Here is a 16,660-nt window from a genome sequence, read left to right on the forward strand (position 1 = left end):
ATTATTACAGTATTGCATAACAGTAAATCTTCTACTTTTTGGTTTGAATAAAAATTCACTATGTGAATAAAAAATCAAAATGGAATTCATTTGTAAAGCCTGAAAACGTAACCAATGAACAGAGGAAATGTTAGTTTAGTGCCAGGAATGCCTGAATTGTTTATTCTGGACCCTATTTTGAAATTGAAATATTTTGAACTTTGCGTTAAATTGGCCAAATTACCAATTTCCAGTCACTTTATTTTGTTGTTGAAACAGTTGATTTGGTGATTTCTTGTGCTCAGTCGATAGAATAGAAGTAATACTAGTGAAATAGCTAAGAATTTGGTCGACTGGAATACTGTAATTGGCCTAAAATGGGAGTCAAATTTGGCGAAATCGCCGATGCATAAATATTGCCAACACATCAAAATTCGCGAGAGCATAATTTCATCAATTTTCCATCAAATTTTGTAGTTTTTGTTTTATTACCTTCAGAAAAAGATTCTCTACCATTTCATAAGAAAACATAACAAAATTATTTTTTGAAAATTCTTGGACCCTGGTGCACACTTTGAAATTTGGCCTCTGGACCCTGAAAGGGTTAATATTGACAGTCATATTCCCCAATAATTCGTACAAACGTATTATACATGGTCTCTGAAAATCCTTAAGTACCTTCCCTTCTTTTGTGCATATATTGAGTAATGATAGAGACAGATTAAAAGTAATTAACTGCTCAGAATGTTCCCTCCATCTTTCCAAAACCTCAGCCTCCCCATTTAACATCTCCCTTCTTTTGTTTTTACAGTAATTGCCAAATCCATTTTTTCCCCAGGCTTTCTTAATTTATTAATCTGCCTCCAGCTTTCTTTTCTCAGCATAATTTGCTAACAGAGCCTTACCATTCTTTTAGCCTCTTTTCCTTTTCATGTACTTTGCTTACTTTATATCACTTCTGCATATGCTAACTTTTTCTCTCTTACCGACCCTTTTACTTCATCGTAGCACCTATCATTCCTCTTTTACCCTTCGCCTATCCTCCTACACCCATAAACTTCAGCTGTGCACTCTTATTCTACATTCTTAAAAGAATAAAGAATAAAGATTTTATTTCTTTGCAAAGGTTACAATGTGTAATGACAATTTTGATTTGTTAAGCCACTATCATGCCGAGGCATTTCAGGCAGACTAATCCTAGTACATAGGCATTTTGGGCAGACTAATCCTAGTGCATAATAACTGCTAAAGCCTAGACAAATAAGATGGTTAACTTTTTAATAAATCTTTATTTTATCTTAAAACTAATGCGAGGTAGTCATGGTGGAGGTTTCTTTCTTTCTTTCAACACACCGGCTGTATCCCACCAAGGCAGGGTGGCCCAAAAGGAAAAATGAAAGTTTCTCCTTTTACATTTAGTAATATATACAGGAGAAGAGGTTACTAGCCCCTTGCTCCCGGCATTTTAGTCGCCTCTTACAACACGCATGGCTTACGGAGGAAGAATTGGAGGTTTATAAGAATAATTATCTTGTAGTTGCACATAATAAAAACATTACAGTTAATGCTTCAGACAGTAATATTTCATGGATTGGCAGATGTTTAAATAGACTAGAAGTCATACTATAATATACAGTAATATTTGGGAGAGTTACTTCAAACTGATTAGAAGTTGTTTTGGTTGGTTTGGTTATTATTTAGAGATGAGATGATTTTTAAGCATAGCCCTAAATTTGTATGTAGTCAGGGAATCCTTTACTGGTTCAGGTAGTGAATTCCAGATTTTCGGGCCCTTTGTGTTCATTGCACTTTTGTATAGTGCTTGACTGACATGAGGGATGTCAGAGTGCCTTGTACCTTGTATTGTGACTGTGCATTCTGTTGTAGCTATCAGGAAGTTTAAGTGGAGGGTTTATATTGGAGTCTATTGTTCTGTATATATATCGTAGGCACAATAAAATGAGTGTATGTCTTGTATATTTAGTGAGTTCAGGCTTTTGAAAAGTGGTGGGGTGTGCTTTCTGGCACAGGAGCTGGTAATCATCCACACAGCAGCTTTTTGTTGGGTTATTAAAGGTTTAAGGTCGTTGGTTGAGGCATAGGTGAGGTCCTTTTGAACCTTCTCATTATTTGTACTGTTCTCTGTCTAGCCCACCTTTATTCCAGTAGTTCCTTAACCCATTATTATTATTATTATTACAATCAAAACTAAGTGCTAAACCCACAAGGGTCATATAGTGCTGCAGGGCAAGATGTGTTAAAGATGTAATATTCCAGATCAGAGACCAGCAAGGGTGAAAACTTAACCCATATAAATCATACAACTTTTTATTTTTATGTGCAATCATCAATACTAAATTGAATTATGTGAACTGAAACTTTTCCAGAAAGGTGTAAGGGAATATTTTTTAATCAGTAAACCTGTAGGAGTTATACAGTGCCTGGGGAATGGGAGGTAATTGGTTATATCAGAGAGGGTAGCTCCAGTTCCTCTGATCAAGAGCCTTCACCAGCATCAAAGCGCTTTTTTTTTTTTTTAAGGGAAGTAGAAAGCTAGAATAGAAAAATAAGTGAAAGAACATGTATAATACTGCTTGATACATGTTTTACAGACTGGAGCACACTGGTAGCCAAGTGGTGCACTCACTGTCCTCCCACCCATCACAACCCTACCTCCTGACTGCTTCCCTTGGCCAGATGTGGCTGTGGTCTGCTCAGTCACAGGACAAAGAAAGTATTTAAACTTTTATCAACAGTTCAAATCTCTTATCAAGATTATTTTTTTAAGGTAAATGTTGTCTTTGCTTCCATTATGAATTTTAGTTTTAATGTATAAAATATAAAATAACAAGAATGGTCTTTTATTTATAGTTATAACAACATATTTCATTTATTTGATACTATATTCCATATACTGTAACACTCAAGATCATATGAAAGGTAAAAAAAAAATCCAAATATAGGGTAGCATCTTTAGTAAACAATCACAAAATTAAATTTTTAATAATTACATAAAGACAAAGCATACATTGTTCATGGCTGTGTCAGCTGGAGTTGTGAAAATATAATCTGCCACTTAAATATGAATTAACTGAAAGTTACAGATTTACTGATAAAATGACTAAGGGCTCCTTAGGGTGCCAATGTCTAGGGCCCCCCCCCCCCCCAAATCTCTAGCTCTTTGTTTCTTAACTCTTAATGAGTCACACCCCTAAATGTAACATGTAACCATTTGCAGAAAAGCTAGTTGCAACCCGTGTACTCCAAGGTCTCTTAGTATCACGTTAATTAGAAGTCATGTGATTTGGCTATGTCAGTGCTGTAGCCATTTCTCATTTTTTCTTTTCCTGAGTATTAACTTCTTGAAATTCCTCTTTGTTTTCAACACTCGCATTAGATTGCTACTTGGATGGATTTGTTACCCATGCAAAAGAGGCATCACATACAGGGTTTTCACAATAAAAGTATCCTTACTTGCTCATGGGTCGCACATCACACACATGGGGTCATACAACCCATTTGCCAGCACATATCCACAGGTTACAAACTACACTGGCTTCCACTAACACTGCAGGGCAGCATTGTGGTGGTGTTGCTGGTGGCTAGTTTCTCATCATGCCAGCTCACATTTACAGCATTATTATAATCAAAACTAAGCATTAAACCCACAAGGGTCATACAATGACATGTTATAATAAACTCTCAGTTTAAGGGACCATGATGTAACAAACTTCTGAAATATAGGACAAAATCTGCTGGGTCACTTGATTTGGAATTGGAGTATACAGTCAGTCAGTTGATTACAGAATTGTATGTTTTGACAATCTCATTTCTATCCACCACATTTGCTATTACAGGCCACCTGTTTCCCACATTAGTAGATTCAAATGAAAGTTTACTCTATACCCATTGGAGGAGCAAACAAGGAGTGGTACAGGTAGTGGGGACTAGAATAGAGCACTCCACAGGTCTGCTTGAAATTGGAGGTGCCAGTTGCTGGTATATGGACTTTTTTAATATGCACACTGGAATGTCTGCCATTATTGCTGCATACACTGCTTTGTCTCCTATACAAGTGCCCACATGGACACCTGCTTCCGTCTCATTAAATACCGAGTTCAGATATGTCGGGAAAAGGAGGGTTCACTTGGCTCCCAAAGAGGCAGTAGTCTGGTTACACTGGCAAGAAGAGGCCTCAAGGATGCCCTGTTCTCCTGAGCTAGCTGTGGCACTAGCTACTTGTCACTTAGGGTATTTACATTTCAGACAGTGACTAGTAGGTAGTACTATTTTAGTTACAAACAGTTAGCACCACCTACCAGTCATTAATGCCACTTTGTCTGTAACTTTGTTATGCCCCATTTAATGCTGAACTGTATGCAAAAATCACACATTCAGCAAATATTGTTCTCCATACTCTTGAATCCATTTGATGGTCACAGGTTTCACTTAACAGGGGTCTATGTGTTGTTGTAGAGGCCAACTGGGCAGGTGCCAGTTGTGATGCAAATTATTGGGTTTGGATTGGCTAACAAAGGAACCCTGATTTATCAAAAAGAAATAATTACCACCCACGAGCTCTTGGTCCCAGATATTTAGAATATATGAGGTTAGACCATTGGTGCTTAAATCTAACAAATATTTACGACGCAATAATTCAGAGCACTGAACCCATGTGGGTAATTCAGTGCTACTTATTATTTACAACAAAAAAATTGCTACCCTACAAGTATTTTGTGATATAAGGTGCAATATACTTAGGAGACATTTACCTTGTTTTTAGTAAAAGTAGTCAATACTACAGTTTGAAAAGTCTCATTTTTTCATTTCACGTTAGAAAGCTAAAAAAAATTTGTACTTTTCGTTATTTAAACTATCTGAAAATGTCATTCAATAAACTTCTATTCACAGAAAATACAGTACAGTACATGAGGTATACAATAAGTGTCAAATATGCATGTGCCTATGTATGCCTTTAATAGACTATTTGTTGACAGTTTTGAGAAGTGTCAGGACAACTTCTGCATCCAAGGCAGTTAAATTTTTTTAATGATTGGTTTAGTAATCTACCATACTTAAATCCAGTAGAGAACACGTGGAGCCTTTGTAGCATTTGTGTGTCCACCATGGCCAAACTCTCGAGTGTCATTAAGAAGGTGTGGGAAGGTACTGACTCTTCTATCCTCCGTACTTTAGCCTTATTAGTGTCTAGATGTAAGGAGTGCTTCTAAAGGAAGGGCAGTCCTACAATAGGTGAGCAACCCATTCATATTTTATGTTTAGAGCAATAATTTATGGTATGATGAATTTATTATTATAATTCTAATTAAGCGCTGAACCCACAAGGGTCATGATAAGTTTATGCACATGCATTCACTGTATATGACACCCACTGTACATTATTTTAAGGAAAATCTTCAATTTCATTAAGGTACTTCCTCCAAAGCAAATTATTATTATAATAAAAAAAAAGCACTAAACCTTCCTACAAAGCAAAAAGTATGCATGTTGCTGTTATGGTAATGATTTATGTATGAATATACATGGGGTGTACCAAAGTATCAGTATCAGTTTGTATCAGGTAATTTTGATAGCATCATTATCTGCCTAAAATTGTCTTATCAGTTAAATTTATGGTATCAGCACTGGCCTAAAATCAAGAATAAGTATCTGCTCATTTTTATGCTATTGGTATCAGTAAGTAACAGCTAATTTTAATGGCATCAGTATTGGCAAAAATTTTAGTATTGCCCCATCCCTAAATGTACATTAGTCTAACTACCTATCTAGAATCAACTTTGGGGTTCACCTCCGTCACAGCCTGGTCCCAGATCAGGCAGAGAACAATTCTTTACAGATATGAATCTTATGTATATACAGATATGCATTAAGCACTGATTGTATTCCCATTGTATGTGAAAAGTTTGTTTTATGAACCTCACAAATGAGAATTATTTTAAATTCGCTCCATTTATAAACAAGTAGAATAGAGCACTTGATTTTTACTGCAAAGCAAGGCAGGCTTGAAAACATCAACTTTGAATTATTTGTCTTTATACTGATTGCGAACCTTCAGAAAATGTCTTTGCCTTCTTACATTACTTCCATCTTTGCTGTTTCAAAACACACGGGAAAAAAAAATATATACTGTATACACTGTATATATATATACAGTGGACCCTCGACCAACACTTTTTATCCGTTCCAGAGAGCATGTCCTTAGCCAAATTTATCGAGAGCCGATTTAATTTTCCCCATAAGAAATAATGGAAATCCAATTAATCCATTCCAGACACCCAAAAGTATGAAAAAAAAAAATCCACATGAAATATACATTTTCCTACACAGAAAACAATGATACATACACAATAAATACTACATGAAGAATAAATGACACTTACCTTTATTGAACATGTAGTGATGAGATGGGAGGAGGGGAGATGATGGTGGTGTATTATTGTTTGGAAGGGGAATCCCCTTCCATAACGACTTTAAGTGCCAAGTCCTTTTCCGGGGTTACTTCCCTTTTTTTTAATGCCACTGGGCACAATTTGAGAGTCACTGGACCTCTGTCACACCAAAAATCCGTCCATAGAGCTCTGTACCTGGCATTCCTTTAAGATTTTCCTAAAATGGGCCACAACATTGTCATTGTAAAAGTCACCAGCATGGCTTGCAATAGCTGTGTCAGGGTGATGTTCTTCCATAAAGGTCTGCACTTCAGCCTACTTTGCACAAATGTCCTTAATCGTTGAAGGCAACTTCCTCCATTTCTCTCTCCTCCTCCTCTGAAGCAATTTCCTCAGTTGTGGTCCCTTGCTGTTGCAGATGCTCTTGCAGCTCATCAGTGGTTAGTTCTTTGTTGTCGTCCTCCACCAACTCTTCCACATCCTCCCCACTAACCTCCAACCCCATGGACTTCCACAATGACACAATAGATTCCACAACTGGCATAGTCTCCTGAGGGTTAGCCCCAAACCCTTCAAAATCCCTCTCTTGTACACACTGTGGCCACAATTTCTTCCAAGCAGAGTTCAAGGTCCTGTTAGTCACTCCCTCCCAAGCCTTACCTATAAGGTTTATGCAACTGAGGATACTAAAGTGATCTTTCCAAAAGTCTCTTAGGGTCAATTCAGTGTCTGAGGTCGCTTCAAAGCACTTTTGAAACACTGCTTTGGTGTACAGTTTTTTGAAATTTGAAATGACCTGCTGTTCCATTGGCTGGAGGAAAGGAGTGGTATTAGGAGGCAAGAACTTCACTTTTATGAAGCTCAACTCCCCACAGTTTGCTGTGGCAAGTCTGAAGGATGAGCAGGAGCATTGTCTAATACCAGGAGGCACTTGAGGTCCAATTTATTTTCCAGGAGGTAATTTTTCACAGTGGGGCCAAACACATGATAGAGCCAATCATAGAAAATGTCCCAAGTGACCCATGCCTTACTGTTTGCCTTCCACATCACACACAAATTATCCTTGATGACACTGTTTTTCTTGAACACTCTGGGAGTTTCAGAATGATACACAAGTAGAGGCTTCACTTTGCAAGCCCCACTAGCATTACTACAAAACATTATTAGCCTGTCTTTCATAGGCTTGTGTCCTGGCAGTGCTTTTTCCTCCTGTGTAATGTAGGTCCTGTTTGGCATTTTCTTCCAAAACAGGCCTGTTTCGTCACAATTAAACACTTGTTGGGGATTTAATTTTTCAGTCTACGTACTCCTTGAATTCCTGCACATATTTTTCAGCCGCTTTTTGGTCACAACTGGCAGCCTCACCATGCCTAATCACACTGTATATGTCATTACGATTCTTAAATTTCTCAAACCAACCATTGCTGGCCTTAAATTCACTATCACCACCACTAGTTGCAGGCTTTTTTTTAATTAAATCGTCACGCAACTGCCTTGCCTTTTCACATATTATTGACTGAGACACACTATCTCCTGATAATTGTTTTTCGTTTATCCACATCAACAACAGTCTCTCCACATCGAGTATTTGCGATTTCTGTTTTGAAAATATACTTGCACCTTTCACAACAACAGCTTTCTTGATTGCCTTTCTGTTGGCCAAGGCAGTAGTGATGGTTGATTGGGGTTTGTTATACAACCTGGACAGCTCGGAGGCACGCACTCCACTTTCGTACTTTGCAATTATCTCTCTTTTCAGTTCCATAGTAATTCTCACCCTTTTTAACCACAGGGTTGGCACTAGAAGCTTTTTTGGGGCCCATGGTGGCTTATTTAGCATATTTTTTTTTTCAACAAACCGGCTGTATCCCACCTATTTAGCAGTTACAAGCACTAAAAACCATGGAAAAATACAAAATGTATCGCAGGTACACGTGGAACCAACCGCAGTGGCTTGTAAACAATGGCACACTAGCTGATGGCAGAGCAACTGACGCGTGCTCAGGCTGGATGGACAGGCAGACACGTTCGGGACAAATGTCCTTACCAGTTTTTTCCATCTTTGGTCGAGCCAATGTTTTTATATATGTGTGTGTGCGTGTGTGTGTGTGTGTGTGTGTGTGTGTATGTGTGTGTGTGTGTGTGTGTGTGTAAAGGTATAAAGTTGAAAGTGAATGTAGATAAGAGCAAGGTGATGTGGGTATCAAACTATTTAAGAAAAGAAAAATTGGATATCACTTGACAAGAGGGAGTATGGAAGATGTGAATTTGTTCAGATATTTGTGAGTCGACTTGTCAGCAAATGGGTTTATGAAGGATGAGGGTAACCATAGAACTGATGAAGAAAAAAAAAAGCGAGTGGTGTGTTGAGGTATCTGTGGAGACAAAAAATGTTATCCATGGAGGCCAAGAAGGGAATGTACGAGAGTATAGTGGTACCAATACTCTTATATGGGTGTAAAGCATGGGTTGTTAATACTGAAGCGAGGAGAAGGCTGGAGGCAGTGGAGATGTTGTGTTAAAGGGTAATGTGTGGTGTAAAAATAGAGAGAATTCACAGTGTGGAAATTAGGTGGTGTGGAGTTATTAAAAGTATTAGTCAAAGGGCTGAAGAGGGGTTGCTGGTCATTTACTGAGAATGGAGCAAAGTGGAATGACTTGGAGTGTATAAATCTATAGGGAAAGGAAGGCAGGGTAGGGGGTCATCCTAGTTAAAGTTGGAGGGAGGGGGTAAAGGAGGTTTTGTGGGTGAGGGACTTGGACTTCCATTATTATTATAATCAAAAAGAAGCGCTAAGCCACAAGGACTATACAGCGCTGCAGGGCAGGAAGGAAGCGAGGGCATCAGGTGGCAAAAGGGAGATGGATGAGCAACAGGTTACGGATAACAGCGGGGCAGTGGATGGTGAAAGGGTAAAGGGCAGCAAGAGACTGAACCAGAAAGGGCTGAGGGGAGTGCAAAAAGTATCATCAGAGTTTGTGGAGTAAATCAGTCGTTGTCAAGAAGTCAATGAGAGAGTCAGGATTAAAGGAGGGTCCATCAGCAAGAAGGGAAGGTAAAGAGAGAGTAGGAGAACGAAGACGACGTTGGAGGTAAATTCTGCGTGCTCGCTGATAGAGAGGGCAGTCTAACAGAATGTGGCTAATCGATACTGGAACTTGACACTGCTCACAGAGAGGAACAGGGTGCCTCTCCATGAGATACCCATGAGTAAGACGAGTGTGGCCAATGCGAAGGCGGGAGAGAGTGGTCTCCCAACCTCGGCACTGATGACAAGAAGACGGCCAGTAACCTATGCTCGGTTTAATAGAATGAAGTTTGTTACTGAGCAGAGTTGACCAACGTTGTTGCCAACGGGTGCGAAGGTGGGTAGCTATTGCAGCAAAATAGTCCAGAAATGGAACACCTCGATAGGAAATTGGTAGGTCATATACTGCTGACCGCGCAGCAGTGTCTGCCTGTTCATTGCCCTGTACGTCGACATGACCAGGGACCCAACAAAAAACAATATCTTTATGTTTGGTAGAGATACGGCGTAGCCAAAGTTGGATACGGAGAACTAGGGGATGAGATGTATCAAATTTTCGTATAGCCTGTAGAGCACTAAGGGAGTCTGAGACTACTACAAATGATGACACAGGCATAGATGCGATACGAATAAGTGCTGCAAGAATGGCATACAGTTCAGCAGTAAAAATGCTAGCTGAAGATAGTAAATGCCCTCGTACGACGCTGTCCGGAAACACTGCTGCGAATCCGACGCCGTCTGAAGACTTAGAGCCATCTGTGTACACAGCGGTGGCATGAGAATGAGAGTGGAAGTGATCAAGAAAAAGAGAGCGGGAAGCCACCGTAGGCAGTTGAGCTTTCGAGCAAGGGAGTGAGAAAGAACAGACCCGAACAGCTGGAACTTCCCAGGGGGGTAGGGAAAAGTGAGATGCTACATGAACATATAAAGGTGGTAACTGAAGGGAAGACAAGAGTGAAAGTAGGCGAAGAGAAAAGGGACGGAGCAAACAGGGGCGGCGAACGAATAAAGAATGTCTACTAATATCGGTGACCATTCTATAAATGGAAGGATTGTGTAGATCGTGAGAGCGTACATAGTAACGAAGGCAATGGGCATCACGGCGATCAGACAAGGATGGAACATTTGCTTCTGTATAGAGGCTCTCAACAGGGGAAGAGCGAAAAGCACCAAGGCACAAACGTAAGCCTTGGTGATGGATAGAGTTAAGGCTAGAGAGAGTAGCAGGAGAGGCCGCGGAATAAATCTGGTCACCATAATCGAGTTTCGATAAAACGAGGGCTGAATGTAGGCGAAGCAGAGTTCGACGATCAGCTCCCCAGGAAAGATGAGCAAGGGTTTTAAGAAGGTTTAGCCGGCTGTGACAAGTTGCCTTCAGAGAGGTAATGTGAGGTTTCCAGGTTAACCGACGGTCAAAGAGAAGGCCTAGAAACCTGACTGTATCACGTTCGGGGATACGGGAGCCATAGAGATACAAAGGATGATCGGAGATAACAGAGCGTCTAGTGAAAGTAATTTGGTGAGTTTTGGTACTTGAAAATTTAAACCCATGTGTGGTGGCCCAAGTGGAAACACGGTCGACCGCATGCTGGAGAGAAACTGCAATAAGGTGACAGTCAGCGCCTGCACAAGCAATAGCGAAGTCATCAACATAGAGTGATGACCAAATATTGGGTGGAAGAACAGAGGCCAAATCATTTATAGCAAGGAGAAAAAGTGTTGTGCTTAGAACACATCCCTGAGGGACACCTTCAGCTTGGACGAAGTCCGGGGAAAGAACATTATTGACTCGAACACGGAAATGTCTGTCAGTTAAAAAGTTCTTAAGGAAGGATGGTAGATTGCCTCGGAGGCCTAAGGAATGGGCCTGGGCCAAAATATTATACCTCCAAGTTGTGTCATATGCCTTCTCAAGGTCAAAAAATATGGCAATAACTGAGTGATTATTCGCAAAGGCATTACGAACATACGTATCCAAGCGTAGTAAGGGGTCTATGGTAGAACGACCCTTACGAAAGCCATATTGACTAGCGGAGAGACTGTTGTGAGTCTCTAAATACCACATTAAACGTCGATTTACGAGGCGTTCCATCACTTTGCAAACTGCACTTGTAAGAGCGATGGGGCGATAGTGGGAGGCATCATGTCCTGTAGTACCCGGTTTGCGGAAAGGGAGAACAATGGCAGATTTCCACAGCTGGGGAAGAACTCCTTGTGCCCAAATAAGATTGAAGAGGTGTAAGAGGACTACAAGGGCTGACCGATGTAAATGTTGTAACATACGAATATGAATGTCATCAGGCCCAGCTGCCGATGATCGGCAAGCTGAGAGCGTTGCCTCCAGTTCTTGAAGTGTAAAAGGCACATTATACTGTTCTTCTCCGAGAGAAGAAAAGTCCAAGGGTACTAACTCTCTGGCAGACTTTGAGGAAAGAAACGAGGGGCATAGATGGAGCCCTCGGGAAATACGGACCAGATGTGTGCCAAGTTCAATGGCAACGTCGAGAGGGTTTGCTATATCAACACCAGTGACCCGTAGAACAGGAGCCGGGTCAGGAGAGTATTTACCACTCAATTTCCTCACTTTTTTCCAGACTGCACTCATAGAAGAAGCAGAGGTGATGGTGGAAACATAGTCTCGCCAACAAGTGCGTTTAGCTTCACGGATGACACGGCGAGCGATCGCACGCTTCTGCTTAAAATCAACAAGTCTCTCAGCGGTTCTATTGTACCGGTACCTGCCCCATGCAGCACGTTTCAAACGGACTGCACGAGCACAAGCAGGAGACCACCAAGGCACGCACTTCTGAGAATGCCTGCCTGAGGTTTGGGGTATAGAATGAGAAGCTGCGGTATAAACTGATGTCGAGAAGATGTGTAGGAGCTCATCAATGGAGGATGAAGAAGGAACCTCACTAAAAGCAGTGAGGTGTGAGTAAAGATCCCAATTTGCCCGATCAAATTGCCAGCGAGGGCTACGGGAAGGTGGTGAATAGGAAGGAGAAGTAAGAATGATCGGAAAATGATCGCTGTCATGTAAGTCTGGTAGAACAGACCAGGTGAAGTCTAGTGCAGTGGAGGAAGAGCAGACTGATAGATCGATGCAAGAGAGAGTATGAGTACGAGGATCAAAATGGGTGGGAGTACCCGTATTTAAAACATGGAGGGGGTGAGAGGCAAGAAAAGCCTCCAACTGAATGCCACGTGAGTCACAATGAGACCCCCCCCAGAGGAAATGGTGGGCATTAAAATCACCAAGTAACAGAAGTGGTGGTGGTAAGGATGAAACAAGAAAGGCAAAGTCTGGGATAGAAAATGCTCGAGAAGGAGAGAGATATAAAGAACATATTGTAAACCACTTATTCAAGTGGATACGGGCTGCAGTGTAATGCAGCGAGGTATGGACAAATAGTTGACAGTACGGAATATCATTGCGTAGAAGAAGGGCACTTTCATTAAAGGTCCCATCTGAGAAAGGATCCGAAGAATACAATAAATTATAGCCTGAGATAGGTTGGAAAACAGCCGAGTGTAATTTTGGTTCTTGTAAGCAAGCACCAACAGGGGAAAACCTGGAAAGCAACATCTGAAGCTCACCCCGATTACCCCTGAGGCCGCGGATATTCCACTGTAAATAGGCCATGATTGGCGATGAAGAAAATATCAGGAATCTGTAGGTAAAGGCACCTACGGACTAGAGGGGTTAGAAAAGTCAACGTGTGGTGGCATTGGAAGATGTTCAAGTAGCGAAGGAACGGAGCGTTGCGAAGAATGGGGTTGTGAAGATGGAGGAGAGGGAAGAGAAGGAACAGGAAGTGAATCAGTGTCCATTGAAGGTTTAGTCTCTGCAATATATTCTGAAATGGCTTCAAGTGTTTCTGAATTCAAAGATGTATGGGAAACCATATTGGAGATAGGAGGAGGAGGGTGAGTAAAGATTGGGACAGTAATGGACTGTACCAAAGTAGAGGGGGAGGGAAAAGTGTAAGGGACTGGAGATGAAGTGTGGGGGGGGACAGAAGAGGTAGAAACCTGGGAGGTGACAGAAGAGGGAGAAACTTGGGAGGGGACGGGGGTGGAAGGCATAGTACGAGGAGGAGGGTGAATCTCCACACTTGTAATAGAGCCAGAGAGAGGGGAAGAACTAGGTACAGAGACTGGAAAGGTAACGTGTGGAGGTGGAAGAAGGGAAGGAAGGGGCAAAGAAGATTTGAGCAATGTGGATTTTTTGGACTTCTGAGTAGAGGGGCGATTGGTATTAGGTGTCGTACGAGGTCTTGTCGATACTGGGGCTTGTGAGGAAGGACGCGAAGATGTGAGAACAGACTGAGTTGTAGTCGGGACGTCAGAGCCAAGGACAGCAAAAGGATTAGATGCCGTAATGGCTATGGGAGGGGTAACAACAGAGGAGGCTGCAGAAGATGGGACCCCAGAAGTGGGGGGATGTTTGGAAACACGAGAATAAGAAACACGGGGTAGTCTCCCTTGGAGGCGGAGATGAGTAACTGCCATAGCATAAGGGAGACCTTCTGCCTCTTTGAGGCAACGGATTTCACATTCATTTAAGTAGACCTGGCAACGGCGGGAGTACGAAGGGTGAGCTTCATTACAATTAAGGCAAGATGGAGGTTGACTGCAAGATGTATTAGAATGGTTGTCGGCACCACAGACTGGGCATTCGGCCATAGATCTGCAATATTTCGCTGGGTGACCAAAACGCCAGCAATTTCTACATTGTTGCGGTGTAGGTATCACCTTTCGAACTTGTAACCGATGTCCCGCGACATATACAGAGGACGGGAGTTCTCGGCTGTCAAAAGTTAAACGAGCCACATTGCAAGGGTAACGTCTCCGCCCCCGGGCAGGAAGGACATAAGTGTCTACTTTGAGGATTGGGAGATCCTGGAGTTCCAGCTGTTCAAAAATGTCATTGCCACATGACTGGAAATTCTGTTGGACTATGGTATGGGGCAGAATGACAGTACCACTACAAGAATTGAGAGAAAGATGTTTTTCAATAGTGATAGGAGTAGTATCGATATTCGAAAGGAGAGAAAGATCATGAGCTTGGGTAGCATTCTGGACAGTGACGATGCGCGTACCGCTCTTGAGAGCGTGAAATGAAATATCTCTGCCAACATGACGCAGGAGCGCTTTGGCAATACTATGGTCAGAAAGGTAGGCAGAAGAAGAAGTTGGTCTTAAAGTAAAGAATTTAGTCCATTGTGTGGTCCGAAACTGAGCGTGGAGAGGGAGTGCTTGACGTGTCGGTCGTTTCCGAGTAGAATGGGAAGGTAACGACGGAGCATCATCAGGAGATTGACGTTGGCGTTTAGGAGTAGGACCGGAGTTGGTCCGGCATGAAATGGGTGGGCGATTTGAAAATTGCCGTACCGTAGAGGGAGAAGCCGGAAGCATAGTCAAAGGAGAGCGGAGTTCAGACAAATCGAAGGAGTCAGTCGAAGCCCCGGTACCTGAAGCGGGTGAGGAAACAGCACCAGCAAGAGGTACAGGGGCATCAGGAGTGTCCGAAGAGTGGTCTAAACACAAGGCAGGGTCAGAATGGGGTGCGGTATCAAGAAGGGGCCCGGGGGTAGTGGTTTCATGGACTAGGGCTGCCATGGTTAGGTTACTCCTTTGCTTTTTGTTTTTAAGAAAAAAAAAGAAAGAAGAAAAGAAAATAAAAACAAAAAAAAGAATAAAAAAAGGGGGGAGCGGGGAGGAATAGTTCCCAGGAGGAATGAAAGGGCCGGAAATCTCCCTCCGCGCCCAAGAGGACTCGACACCGCTAGTAGCGCAGATGCAGCATGGAACCCGTGCCATACCCTACCCTTCATGCCAGTAAACCAGCAATCCGGGATAGCAACCTCACATCTGCCGAGCTACCTCGGTGGACAAAAGAGAGGGCGGCCGGATATCCGCCACAAAGCATACCTCCTTCAGCCACCACCCCCGGAATCCGAAAGGTGGCTTCCAGAGATACACCCGTCGCCCAAAAGACACCCAAAGCTACTCCGGGATACCGGAGAGGGATCGGGACATCCCTAGGCAATCCAGATTCCACGGCAAACTACGCCACCGCCAAGAAACCTCAACGGAATGGGATCGACCCCGGTGTCCTTTCCCCTACCTAGGAACTAGCGCGCCTGTGGGAGAAATCACGAAGGCTAAAAAGAGGAAGGGCAAAAGGGAGGGGTGAGGAGGAGGAGGAGGAATGGAAAAAGGGGAGGATGGGGAGGATGGGATAGGGGAGGGGAGAATGGGGGGTAATTAGGTTCGGTCTGAGGAAGAAGACCGACAGGGCTAATTCCTCAGACCAAGAGCCTCTTCACCACGCCAAGGAGCCCCCCTTGAAGAGGCTTGGACTTCCAGCAAGTATGTGTGAGCATGTTAGATAGGAGTGAATGGAGACGGAAGTTTTTTGGGACCTGACGACCTGTTGCAGTGTGAGCAGGGTAATATTTTGTGAAGGGATTCAGGGAAACCAGTTAGCTGGACTCGAGTCCTGGAAATGGGAAGTACAAAGCCTGCACTTTAAAGGAGGGGTTTAGGATACTGACAGTTTGGAGGGACTTCTGAACTGTCGTATCTGCTCGCCTCTGCAAAGACAGTGATTATGTGTGAGTGAGGTGAAAGCGTTGAATGATGATGAAAGTATTTTCTTTTTGGGGATTCTCTTTCTTTTTGGGTCACCCTGCCTTGGTGTGAGATGACCGATGTGATTAAAAAAAATACCTGTACGTTCTATATACAGTGGACCCCCGGTTAACGATATTTTTTCACTCCAGAAGTATGTTCAGGTGCCAGTACTGAGCGAATTTGTTCCCATAAGAAATATTGTGAAGTAGATTAGTCCATTTCAGACCCCCAAACATACACGTACAAACGCACTTACATAAATACACTTACATATAAGTGTATTTTTGAGGGTCTGAAATGGACTAATCTAATTTACATTATTCCTGATGGGAATAAATTCATTCAGTAAAGGCACTCGAACAGCCTTCTGGACCGAAGAAAGTTTGATATTTGAGGTTCCACTGTATATATAATTTCCTGTTAAAATACTATACTTGCACTTATTCCCTCAAAACATTGTTTATTAATGGAGCAACTCAGTCTTTGCCATCACAACTGACTTTCTTATTCATAAATTAATCAGCAAAATAATGAAAAGCTTTAAAGTACTCTACTAATGAATTATAAATACTAATACTATAACCTCAAGATAATTAAAAATAA

The 16,660-nt window shown here is 42.2% G+C and overlaps 1 protein-coding gene across 13 annotated transcripts in view; it reads left to right on the top strand.

Annotated features, from left to right (window-relative positions):
* The window catches only part of LOC128693911 (WD repeat domain-containing protein 83), a 67,864-nt gene extending 65,030 nt beyond the window's left edge, over positions 1–2,834 (top strand). For all 13 annotated transcript variants that reach the window (XM_053783796.2, XM_070090822.1, XM_053783795.1 and 10 more), the window contains one exon: positions 2,592–2,834. In XM_053783796.2, coding sequence (XP_053639771.1) covers positions 2,592–2,721 — 130 coding nt within the window. In that variant the 3' untranslated portion in view covers positions 2,722–2,834. The remainder of the gene's footprint in view (positions 1–2,591) is intronic.
* The last annotated feature ends 13,826 nt before the right edge of the window (positions 2,835–16,660 follow it).

The sequence above is a fragment of the Cherax quadricarinatus genome, chromosome 33 (genome assembly GCF_038502225.1).
Source record: "Cherax quadricarinatus isolate ZL_2023a chromosome 33, ASM3850222v1, whole genome shotgun sequence".
In the NCBI taxonomy this organism is placed as follows: Eukaryota; Metazoa; Arthropoda; class Malacostraca; order Decapoda; family Parastacidae; genus Cherax; species Cherax quadricarinatus.